Source organism: Chinchilla lanigera, unplaced genomic scaffold, assembly GCF_000276665.1.
Source record: "Chinchilla lanigera isolate Chin_1 unplaced genomic scaffold, ChiLan1.0 scaffold00014, whole genome shotgun sequence".
In the NCBI taxonomy this organism is placed as follows: domain Eukaryota; kingdom Metazoa; phylum Chordata; class Mammalia; order Rodentia; family Chinchillidae; genus Chinchilla; species Chinchilla lanigera.
In genome coordinates, this window is record NW_004955415.1 from 30,399,396 (window position 1) to 30,412,485 (window position 13,090).

The following is a 13,090-nucleotide window of genomic DNA, read 5'->3' on the forward strand; positions in this document are numbered from 1 at the left end:
AAAAAAAAAAAAAAAATAAAAAATAAATAAATGTGTCTGATTTAAATACAATAATTAAGAGAGAGAGATTGGCAGAATGGATTTAAAAACGGTACCAAACTATAAGAAACTCCAGCTATTTACTTCAATTATGATTATAGGCTACTTAAAAGGAGAAGGCTTGAGAAATATGTATAAACATTAATCAAAAGAAAATAGAAAATAGTTGGGTTTGGTGGTGCACACTGGGAGGCTGAGGCAGGGGGACCACAAGTTCGACCAAGATCTTGTGTCAAAATAAAAGCCAAAATGTTTAAAGGGTCGCAGGTATGGCTCAGCACAATGGCCCTAGGTTCAATCCTCAGTACTGCAAAGAAAAAAAGAACAGGTTATAAAGTCGATGAAATAGTCTTCAGAGCAAGTATTATCAAAGATAGAACATTATACAAGAATAAAAGGGTCAATCTACCAAGAACAGCAACCCAGAGCTGCAAAAATGTGAAATTGAAGACAGAATGAAAGGAGATTATAATTTAAGTCCATATTGCACTCGAACACGTCAATACTCAACTTTCAACAATGCGCAGAACTAGACAGAAATCCACAGGTCCACAGAATCCAACATCATCAGCTAAGAGGACCCAAGCAGCACTCAAAGCAGCCACCCAGTGGCAGCAGCAGCACAGAACAGGCCTGGACCGGCTGCTTCCCCGGCGTTATACAGCCCTCAAGAGCCCTCAGAGTAAGGCTCTGGGGGCGGAAATCACCCAAGGTGTGTTCTCCATCCACAGAGGAATCAAACTGGAAAGGAGCAAGAGAAAGATGACAGGAAAATCTCCAAACACATGCAAATTACATAGAACTAACTAAATGGGTCAGTGAAGTTTCCAGAGAAATCAATAAATACAATGAAATGCATTAAAATTAAACAATATGATGCATGTTTAAAAGTGCTAAAAAGGTAACTGAAATCACTAAAGATGCATATACAACAATGAGGAAACTTAGAAAGCTAAGCAAGCTTACATCTCAAATGCCCAGAAAAAAAGAGCAAAATAAAGCCAAAGAAAGCAGATAGGAGATAAAGACAGAAATCCGTAAAAATGAAAAGAAGTAGAGAAAAATCACTGACTTCTACTAAACTTTTTTTTTTTTTTTTTTTTTTTGGTTTTTCTCTGGTACCGGGAACCGAACTCATGACCTTGCGTTTGCCAGAAAGGCGCTTTGCCGCTGAGCTAAATCCCCAGCCCCTTCTACTAGACTATTAAGAATTAACATCAATCCTTTACAAACTCTTTTCATTATGAGGCCAGAATTATCTAGATTCTAAAACTAGACAGAAAGTCTCTCTCTCCCCCTCTCTCTCTCACACACATACACACACACACACACACACACACACACACACACAAAACTCAAGATCCATATCCCTTGTGAATATCCTCACAAAATCCTCATTAAACATCAGCAAGTCTGCTCTGGCAACTTGTGAAGGGTTATGCACCACGACGCACATGCAGCGAAAGCTCATCCTGCCCAGCCTGTGGCTCCTGGAGGTCACCTCCAAGTCCTTGAGCTGCTATCCTCAGTATAGCTCAGCCTATGCTGAGTGGAGAATCAGGCCAGCTACCAGGTGGCCAACCAGGCCTACCTGGCTGAGCTCCAGTAAAAACTCAGGGCAGCACACTGAGGGGTCTGCCTGGCATGCACTGTCATGCATCACACCGTGCGCCCAATCCCACTGGGAGAGGACGATGGTGCACACTCAGCTCTCCCAGCCTGCATCGCGAACCTCTCCTCTACTACCCACGCCACAGCCCTCTCTGGGGTGATCCTTCACTGTGACTGGAACAGCTTTCAGTGAGCTGAGTCCCTCCAGCACATCACTGTACTGGAGGATATTCTGGGGGATAACGAAACTTTGCAGTGACCACATAGGATTTATCCCAGGAGCCTAAGTTTGGTTCCACACATGAAGATGAATGTAATATACCATATTAACGGAATAAAGGACAAAGGCTGTATGTGCACCTCAGTGGATGTACAGATGCTCTTAACAAAATCCAAACCCTTTGGTGATAAAACACTGACTAGGAAAAGAAGGGACCTTCCCCAAACTGATGGTAAGCATTTACAACAAACCTATAGCTACGCTAAGCATGATAGCACATGCCTGTAATCCGAGAACCATGGGAGGCTGAAGCAGGAAGATCACAAGTTCAAAGGGTATATAGCTCAATGAGAAGGCTCTGGGGTCAATCGCAAGTACCCAGACAGGGAGGCACCACTCACATCATATGTAATGGAGGAAGACTAAAAACTTTCCTCTAGGATCGGGAACAAAGGAACAGTATCTGCTCCTGCAGTTCTGTTAAATACTGTACTGGAAGTACCAGCAATAACAGTAGACAAGAAAATGAAGTAAAGGACATTCAGACTGCACAGGAAGAGGTAAAACTTTGCTATTTCCACATGATGTGATCTCACATACAAAAATATCCCGCAACATCCACCAGAAATATCTATTAGAGCTAATACACAAAGTTAGGATGGTTGCAAGACACAAAATTGACTTGCAAAAACCAACTGTATTTCTATACAATCTGAAAAGGAAAATAAGAACACTATTCTATTTCTGATAGCATCCAAAAAAGTAAAATACTTAAGAACATATTTAACCAAAGAATTACAAAGCTTACACTGAGAACTACAAAACACTGTTGAGCAAAATCAGAGAAGATCTAAGTGGATGAGAGGCACCCTGTGTGGGCAGACTGAGACCTAATACTGTGGAAACGGTGATCCTCTCTGCCGGATGCTGGTGAAAGCTATCCTGGAGGCACCGTGTCGGGAGCATCCGGAGCAGCAGGATGAGTACAGCAGATGGGCTTCCCTGCAGGTGGGCCTGGCCTGTCTAACAAAGGCCTGACAAGACCAAGGGCTGATGTGTGACAGACTCATCCTTAGCACCTGACCGCCAGAGCTGCCACACCATCTGCCTAAGGCCCAGACCTGGACCAGATCTAGCCCCATTCTCGCCCGGGTCTTCAGCTTGCCACCTGCAGACCCTAGGACTTCCTAGTCTCCCATCAAGGGAGCCTAGTCCTTAACATCATCTCTGCTCTCCTTTTCCCTCTACAGACACAAGCATGCACGAACACACAACACACACAGAGGCACTTGCACATCTCCCACAGGTACTATGTGTCTGGAAAACCCTGACTAACACACTCTTTAAATTGATCTTCATATGCAACACAATCCCTATGAAAACACAGAGATTAACAAGCTTACCCTAAAATTTATATGAAAAGGGATCTAGAATAGTCAAAGCAATCTTGAGAAAGAAGAAAAAAACCAGAGGAGAGCTTCTGGTTTCAAAGCTTCCCATAAAGACACAGTAATCAAAATAAAGTAATATGGTCAAAAGATGGACAAACCAATCAATCGGATTCAGAGCCCAGAAATAAAAGCTCGTGCAGCAGTGAAACAGTTTCCAGCGAGGGTCCCAGAACCACACAATAGCAAACAATCTGTTCAACGAGTGGAGCTGGGTAGGCTTGATTTCCTCATGTACTTAAGTTAGACCTGACAGACTTCTGGGAAGATGGTGGAGGCTCCCGGCTCGGGTGTGAGAGGAAGATTGAAATCTAGGGACATGGTGAAATCAGGTCACTCCAGAGGTCTGAGAGAAACGCACCAGTGGAACGGATCAGTGGATGCTGTGCACTACAGCAGCTGTGAGTGGCTGCAGTACAAGTGACCGCCTTGTCTCCTGGCTTGGCTGGATGCCACTGTAGAGGGGTCAAATGAACCCAGAATTCAGAGCAGCTTCCATCTCAGGGATCCTGGTGTTAAAACCCCATAGTGACTAGGTGAAGGACAGCCACAGTAGACATCCAGGGTAGGCAGCAGTAGTCAGGTGGACAAAGACACCCCAGAAGGTTATAAGCTAAATGACTCAGGCCCCAAACCCACACCAGAGGCCAGGATCAGCCTGAACCTCTATGGATTTGAAAGTCCCACAACTAGCACCACATCCTAATCCTGTTAGAGGCTGCTGGGATCATCCAGAATGGATCTGGGCTCTGACCAACTTCACCTCTGTCTACAGAGAAAGCAGAGTCACACCCTGAATTAGACACTGCCATCAAACTATAGGCCCCAGAAGATAACCCCTGGCTTCAAACTGCAGAGATATTTCTTTTTTTCCTCATTGCTTGTGGGCCTTTTTTCAGTTGTTGTTTATTTCTGTTTGGTTTGGTTGTGAATGTGAACACTGTTTTCAGTTTTTTTATTTTGTTCTTATGTTTCTTCTTTCTTTCCCTTTTGTTTTCCCAAGGCTTGGGTAATCTTCCCTTGTCCTTGGCTTTGCTTCTAAACTCTTTAGCTTCTTGTACTTCTCCATTTTTTCCTTTTATCCCTTTTATATTTTCTTGCCTTAAGGTAAAATGGCTCTACTGAGAGGTTATTTACTGTGTATGGTTTTCCAACTTGTCTTAGGTTTTGTTATATAATTATAAATCTTGTACCTATGGTTAAAGGTAACAAATTAACAGTTACCACAGTTTGTCATTTTCCAGTCTGTGCTTGATACCACTGCTATTGGTCATTGTACTACTCCAAGGAGACATAGTTGTGATCAGTTGACCTTCCTTGTATGCCAATACCTAGATTATCTGCGGGTCATGCAACAATACTATAGCCCAGTACCACAGAACTGGGTGCTAGGCCAAACAGGTAGTAACCTTTCATTTCTAATAAAATGAAGAGGCAGAATCCTATTATTTGTTTGCTTTTTGTTTTTTAAATTCTTTTTTCTTTTTTAAAAAAGAAAAGTTACCTTTCTTGTTTATTTTTAATTTTTCTTAATATTTTACAAAAGTAAAAAAAATTTTTTTTTGAGACAGGGTCTCACTAAGTAGTTCGGGATGGCCTCAAGCTGGTGGTAATCCTCTTGAATCAGCCTCCCAAGTGCTGGGATTACACTCGCCACCATGCCCGGCACAGAGGCAGAATCCTGAAACAGACTCAAAAGCCAAAAGACATCTCTAAAAAGTAGTCATTTCCTAAAGAGTTCTTGATACTAGTAATAAAGCTACCTACCATAAGCAACTTACAAGCCTCAATGGAGAAAACAAATAAACAACAACCAAAAACTGAGAAAACACATAACCCCTAACTTACCCAAGGTAAATCAAGGGGGCAGTGAGGTGGAGGAAATCAAAAGCCACCCAGAAGAATTTTATGAAATGGTAACAGCAGAGCTAACAAAAAAGATCAATAAGTATCTCGACAAAAACAAAACAGAGGTGATTAAAGAGATGACAACCATAATGAAAGAAGTGATTAGTAAATCTAGAGTAGATACAGACAAAAAAGTAGAGGAGCTTAGCAAAGACATGGAAGTCGTGAATGCCCAACACAGAAAAGAACTAGATTCCATCACACAGACTCAAATGAGACCCAGAAGACTGGGGTGATAGAAAGCTGCTGCAGTTAGGTCATGGCAGTGGTCACACAACTTGTGAAGGTGCCAGAGCCTCTCAACTGCACTCATTAAAAGGCTGAATTATGCAGTGTGCGAACTACGTCTCATAAAAGAAGAATCTAGGAATATGTCTTATGCAGAAGAACGATGCCAGTGGCCACTGCCCCACCTGCTCGTAGATCTCGATGGCTTTCTGGTACTGCTCCAGCTGCGCGGCATAGGCGGCCACCTTCAGCAGACACTTGTTGGCAGAGCTGGAACCAGGCAGAGCAGACAAGTAAGCACCACAGGAAACAGCAGTGTGCACACGAGGGCCCAGCCTCCTTTCACTCAATGCAAAGACCCCCTATATAAAAATGATCTTTTATCATATATACAAAACCCACCACCTAATATTAAGAAAATAATACTCGCCTGTTAGATTCTTCTCCCTTGTAATAATCAGCAGACTGTTCATAATGTGCAATAGCCTAAAAAATACATACATTTTACTCTCAATCCATTTGAAGAGCTGCATTTAAAAATTATCTGTTTGTATAGTTACTTTTCTATAGATCAACCTGTGCCTGCAGTATGCCTTTCACAACTTGGCCTGTTTTATTTAGGAGATGTATCCAGAAGCCTCTTTGTGGCAGAACACTTGCTATCCACCAAAATCTTCCCCCTTCCCTCCGGGGCCAACACCCAGCACACACCTCTCCAGCCTCCCTCCAGGAAAGGTGGGCAAGTTCTCTCCAACGGACCAGAACGAGGAAGCCAGGGCTGCTTCCAGGCTGCGGCTATGCACCTTATTGCACCTTCTCCAGGCCTCTTCTATGTCCCATAAGCTAGAATAGCAACCACCACATCTAGAGGGACACTACAGGTCACAGGCTAAAGATGCCAGAACTCTGCCAGCCTGCTTCCTAAATAACCCCGAAGGGCAGAATGTATCCCAACCCCCATCGAACTCATAGCAGCTGTGCTGGATTGTTACTTTAGCACAATATGGAGTCCTAGGACATGGTAAGCCTGTAACTTACTCTAGCAGCCAAACTACGCTCAGCAACACTGTAAGCACCACATGGAGGAAGAGCGCTGCCTGCACTGGAATGTTTTGACACCCAACTACCACTTAAGCAGAGAAGAGCTGGGCTGAAGCCTGGACAGTCTAAGCCTTTGCCTTGGAGTGGCAGAAGAGTGAATGAAATCAGGAGGTAGAACGGTGTCCACCAGAACCGGAAACTACACGAAGCTGCTGTTTACAGGGGATGCTGGGTTACAGGCAGTTAGGAAAGGTGACAGGCCATGTTCTGGGATAAGGGCCTCATGACATTGAAGAAGCTGAGGCTTCTGCCCCGACATGGCGAGAGTTAGGTCTACACAAGGCTTTAAGCCAGGGATCTGACGAAGCTTTTCTGTAACAAGTCAATTGTCTTGGGTTTTGTGAGCCACCCAGTATCTGCTGCAGCTCTACCATGGTAGTGTGACCATGCACAAGATGCACCTGTGGCTGTGTTCTCATGAAACTTTATCCATGCACAGTGCAGTCTCAACTGACTTACTTTAACGTACCACAAGTGCTTTCCTCTCCCCAGTGACTTAAGGATGTAAAAGCCATTCTTAGCTTGTGGACTTACAGAAACAGTGGTGGGTTTGCAGGCCCCTGGCTTGTGCACATGGCTTCCTGCTAAGCCCCAGAGGGAGCTGGCAGTGTGTGAAAATGAGGTTCAGGTGCTGCCTTCCACAGGAAGCCCAATCACCTCAGTGGTTCAGGGCAGCCCTTAGTGTGCTAAGAGTTGGGTGCAGGAACGAAAGCCAACGAAGGTAACAGGTGGGGAACCGTGGTAGACCACTTCTGCCTTGGTCACCGGCACAGGGAACTCCCTGGGGGCATACCTGGCCCACAAAGCCCATGGCCTCCCCTTCCTGCAGGTGGCAGTGGTGCTGACTACGGAGCAGGGCCACCTCTGAAGCCATTTGGTGAGGCTGGGGGGCCAACAGTGCCCCAGCCTTAGAAATGCAGCACACCCTACCTAGGACATCAGGCTGGCACAGTTTCATAAAAAGCAGATACTCTAGGCTGGGGACATAGCTCGGTGGTAAGACGCTTGGCCCTGCATGTACAGTACCCTGGGCTGGAGCCCCAGCGCTAGAAAAAAAACAAAAGCAGACATCCCTTTGAATGATTATATTTGCACTTATGGTTTCAGCCACTTAGCCTAACTGATAGGCCTCGGAAAGAAATGTTTTCTCAGCATTATGTATAACAGGGAAAAAACAAGACAACTTCAGTGGTTATACACACTGGACTACAGGGCTATGATTTAAAGGCAACGGGCAGAATGTATGAAGATGAGACATTCTTCCTGAAATATTAACTTTAAAAACAAGCCAAGCATGGTGATGCACGACTGTAATCCCAGCACTCTGGAAGGCTGAGGATCACAAGGTTGAGTCCAGCCAGCTAACTTAGTAAGACCTGATCTCAAACTAAAAAAATTTTTAAAAAAGAGTTGGAGCTATAGTTCACTGCAAAGGTCTTGAGTTTAATCCCCAGTACCTCAAAAAACAAGGACCCCATAACCATAAAGGAAGAGGTACACTATAATCCAGTCACATACTGAAGTGTCAGAAAAAGATTCCTTTGGAACATTTCTCAGAGCTGGAAGCTGGTGTGGGGTCATGTGACCAGTGAGTAACCCCCTCCCATGGGACTGTGGGCTGGAGGCAAGCCCCAGGAGGGCTGTGCACCTTACCTGCCAAGCCTAGCACCACGCCCAGCACATGACAGGTGCTCAAGAAACAGATGGTAAGTGAACACAGGCAGCGGGCAGCGTGAGTGAGGGCCCCCACTCGACTCCTGCCCACACTTTAATCTTCAGTGAGTTTATGCTTCATCAAAAGCCTGTGGGACTGCAGTGTTGCTCAGTGGTACAGTGTATGCCTGGCACGCACAGGACATGGGTTCAGTCTCCTGTAGCCCTCCCCAAAACCTGTGAACTGTCTGAATTCTCTCAAGTGCTCAGCACTGTTTCCCACTGTAATAACAGGGCTACGACATGAAAAGCAAGACCAAATTTTCTAGAGATCAGAGAATGTCCCCTCTGCCTGGGCAGAGGGAGTGGCTATCTTCTTTCTAGTTCTTACCAGTTACCAATGAACAGGGCACCCGTCAAGCCACAGAAAATTGTTGTTGGGTTTCTTTTTGTCTTTTGGAGGGGAGATGGCCAAAAATTGACAACACAGTTTAATTTAGTATTTATTAAGGTCTGGTGCTGGGTCAGCAAACTCTAGTTGGGAAAACTTTCAGTTTGGTTTTTAATAACTCTCATTAAACCAATCCTCCAACTCCACTTTTCTCCCAAGATGTGACCGAGACCAGACCAGTAGGGTCAGAGCACACAGAGTGGCTGTGTGTCATTCCACGGCACGCACACTGAGTGCAGGATTGCACCTCGTGACAGCAGGCACAGCACAACACATCTGAAGTCGGCTCCCACTGTGGAGGACACTGGAGGAGATGGCCTCGCGGGCTTTAAATGGAACCAGTGTTCTAAAACTAACACCCTGGGACTGGCCCCACCACGAGCCTGCTGCACACTGTCCTTGCACTGTACCCAAGCATAAGGGATCAGGTCCTGTGGGGTCTGAAAGCAGAATGAGCCTCGAAGAGGACCTGCCCACTGTGGGGGTCAGGGTTTCCATTGGAGGTTAAGGGAAGCAGCTGAGTTTAGGCAACAGTGCAGCTCACTGTGCAATTGCTACCATGTGGGAGTGATCAGAGAACGTCACTGGGGAGCACTAAAGGGAGACTTTAATTTGTAGCGAACACCTAAATACAGGTCCTTGGCTTCGCACATCACTGACCACAGCCCTGTGAGTCAAACCCGGACAGAGAAGGCAGAAGGCAGAAGCCCAGACATGGGCACCTCAGTAAACCCGCCCTATCCCACCAGTTTATAAAGGAAAGTGCTCACAGGAAAAGACAGGCGCCATCTACTGGCTGGCGGTTCCCAGAATGGCCCGCACACCCGAGGAAAGGGCCTTTAGAAGCAGTGTCCATTTTGTTAAAAGGGAGAAAAATGTGCCAAATGAAATGCTTTCATTCATCCACCCCAATTGTATGGAGACCCATGTGGTGAAGCACCTATCCGGGATCACGCCCAGTACAGAGAGAGCACAAGACCATGGCTCCTGCCCCACAGCGCTGCTCTGAAAGCCAAGCCAAGAAGATGCTGCACAGTGCTGGCCCTGGCTACTCACTCCACCTCGGGAAGATGACATGCCCAGCCCAGACCCCTGATCCAGCAAAGGCTCTGCTCCCTCCTGCACAGCGCTCAACCCTCATGGGAACAGCCATAGGCTCTCAGGACCCACCAGCAGCCTTGTAGATAGAAGCTCACACAGCACGATGAGGTGAAGGGCAGCCCTGGTTTATCAGGATCTCAGCTTCCCTGAAGCACAGCAATTATTGAGGGGGCAAGAATCAACCTTACACAGCAAGTGTGAGCACACAGTGTGGTCGCTGAAAGGCAGTGAACTCAGAGCCTCGATGCTGCTCAGAGGCTCCTGTGCCACCTGCTGGGTTGGGGATGGGGTGGGCACTTGCCCGGCACAGGCTCACGGGGCCTTCTATCAGGGCAGAGCTGCATGCCACAGGGACCACCTGAGGTGCAGAGCAGTCGAGTGGAAGAAGGAACAAGCGCAGGCACAATACGTGCAAGTGCAAGGAGACACATGTGCTGCCGAGCAAGAGGAAAAGCTCAGCGAGGCAGGAGGGCGGCTCCTGAGGGGCCACAGTGAGGGTATGAACTAAGGGGCCATGATGGGCCTCAAGGAAAAGACGATGGGCAGCTGAGACTGAAGGGCATCGGGAGTCTGCATGTGGGCGTGAGGAGCTGAGCACCAACATCTGAAGAAGAGCTCTGCAGGCGGGGGCTGTCCTGGCAAGAGTTCACCTGGCACGTGTAAGGGGTGAGCGAAACAAGGGGCCCGGTGCACAAGGCGCAGGGGAGGAGGGAGAGGCAACTAAGCTGGTGGGGTATGGCGGCCAGGTACAAGGCCACTGCTCCTCCGGGGTAGGGGGCCCTCAATGTCCCTGCTGCAAGCTGGAGGCTCGTGGGGAAGGTAGGGGTCCACCAGGCTCTGTTCCACTTGGACTCTACTATGCCAGCCAGTGGGGAGAAGAGTGGGTCCTGGACACCTTGTCTACCCATTGTGCACTGAGGCCATTGGCAGCTGTGTCCAGCGCTTACCTTCTCAATGTCCACCAGCTCAGTCTCGTAGATCTCGGCGATGGTGATGTGGTGCTTGGCTGCAATCGTAAACCTTCCCTAGGGGGAGAAGACCAGAGTCACACACCAGCCTCACCTACGTGAATGCCACTCGGTTTGGGAACAGAACAAAAATCCAACTCTCAGCCATCTCAGGGCCTCCACCCCACAGCCATCAAGCAAGGCAACATCTTACCATGTCTGTGTAAATGTCGATGGCTGCATTTAAGCAGTTGATAGCCTCTGAAGCGTAGGCATTTAAGAAAAACAATGAAAAATCCATTCAGTCACAGAGGATTCAGGTGAGCCTGTCTTCCTGGCTGTCATCGGAGTGGCAATGAAGTACAATCAGGGGCACGGGGTGGGCAGTTACAGCGGCGCAAACACAAGTCATGCACAGGTCCAGCAGCGATAGCGTAACTGAGCGAGGGGGCTGTAGTGCTAGTGGCTCAGTTATTCAGAACCTTGAAGTGAGGACTCTACCCAGGTGACAGACTGGAGACTGTCACCCCCACTGACAAATTATATCTGCTAACATGTGCGAGTAAACTCTTCCTGTCTAGGGTCTTCCTTTGTGCAGCAAAAACCCAATGTGCTCTGAAATGCCTGTTCAAACCACAGTTCAGTGAAGCTCAGCACTGTACGGAAGGTGCTGACTTCCAGCGCACTAACACAGCCATACAAGAAGGAAAAAGGCTACTGGGTGGTAATGATGATTTTCTAAAGCTGAACGTTTCGCCTGTCATGAAATGGAGGTATTCACACTGCTGCCACCTGGCTGACAGCTCCAAGCTAATAAGCACTTTGGGCTTGAAAGAGGCAGCAACACAGAAAAGCCGGATTCCAGAATTAGAAACGTAAGCAGAATGACAAAAATTAAAAGCAGTTTTTCCAGTAACTATATAAACTTGTGGATTCACTGTTAAACTATAAAAGCTACAGAACAAAGAGTTAACCTCCAGCCGCACACACCCCTCCCCAGCATCAGCACTCGGGTGGGCTTCCTCCTGTCTCCTCAAGCTGAGGTCTCCCGTGGTTCTTTAATTACAGCGCTAACATGCACAGGCTAAGGAAGTCTGAAACCAGGATCTTCACAACGCATTATACTGTACTCCAGGTTCACCCCCGACTCCCAGAGCTCGTGCAGGCTATCCCCTGTCTGTGCTGAGCTGTGACCCATCTTTATACAAAGCCTTAGAGATACCTTACTTCTTTACGGCCTGTGCATAAAAGCTGGGATTTGTGTGTTAAACAAAATGAAGGACTCAAAGGAAAAAGGGAGATTTGATGGGATCCATGCACGCGTGGGAAGGAAGAGAATTGCTAAGTATGCTTTTCCAACCAAAAAAAAAACATTTGCAAAATTTCACCACTTTAAATATCTGATTTCATTCTTTCCTCAAAATAAAAATTTCGAAATACATTGAAAAACAAAACAAATGAACACTACGTGACTAAGCGATGTTTTTCACCACTGGATACAGCCATCTCCCACCAAATGGATCTTAAAACTCACTGGCTATTTAGGAAAAGGGAAACGGCAAAATTTCCTTATCTGATGCAAATCATATTTTGTACAAATGAGATATAAGAACTCTTAGATAAAATTAATGGTAATTTCCAAGAGTCTCCAAAATGCAACCAAAGTGGAGTTTAAGAAAATGGTGTTGATCACTACACAGCCAAGATAAATTTAAAGTATTTTCTCTACATACAGGCTCGCAAAGGATTAAAGAATAAAACTTTCTCAAATTACCACATTCCTCTAGTGTTTTAAGACTCGGAAGGACACGACACCAGCCCTGAAGCTGAAGCAAACTGGCTGACAGTCCCACAGAGCCCAGCAGCTGCCTTACCTTGAGGGTCAGCCTTCTTGTACGCGTTCCCTGCATCCACAAAGCTGGTGGCAGAGTCGTGCTTGCTCTGAAGCTGCATGTGGAGCTTGGCGGCCTGACAAAAGGCATTTCCTGCAGCTGAAGAAGACAACACCACAATGAAACACAGAGGAACAAGGCTCTCGGCACCACAGTCCAGGCTGTAAGTGCTGGGCCTCCTGGAAAGCCGCATCCCAGTCCAAGCACTGTTCAGCACGTCCATTGTGTTTGGTTTTTATAAAAGCCAGAATCAGCACCAGGTGTGGTGGCACACACCTGTAATCCCAACATTCGGGAGGCTAAGGAAGGAGGATCAGGAGTTTGAGACTAGCTTGGACTATATAGGGAGACCATGTCCCAAAAAAACAGAACAGATCTAAAACATTTTTAATCATAAACCAGTACCCAATGCTAAGTCTAACCATCTGCCCTATTTATTGATTGACTGATTGATTGATCGTCTTTTTGATTGTTTTTTTTTTTTTTTTTTT

The 13,090-nt window shown here is 46.5% G+C and overlaps 1 protein-coding gene across 1 annotated transcript in view; it reads right to left on the reverse strand.

Moving 5' to 3' along the window:
* Positions 1-13,090, reverse strand: part of Napb (N-ethylmaleimide-sensitive factor attachment protein, beta) — a 35,082-nt gene that overhangs the window by 6,704 nt on the left and 15,288 nt on the right. The window contains exons 3-7 of the mRNA XM_005380968.2: positions 12,582-12,698; positions 10,922-10,968; positions 10,708-10,785; positions 5,885-5,940; positions 5,640-5,724 (exon numbers count right to left, since the gene is read on the reverse strand). Coding sequence (XP_005381025.1) covers positions 5,640-5,724; positions 5,885-5,940; positions 10,708-10,785; positions 10,922-10,968; positions 12,582-12,698 — 383 coding nt within the window. The remainder of the gene's footprint in view (positions 1-5,639; positions 5,725-5,884; positions 5,941-10,707; positions 10,786-10,921; positions 10,969-12,581; positions 12,699-13,090) is intronic.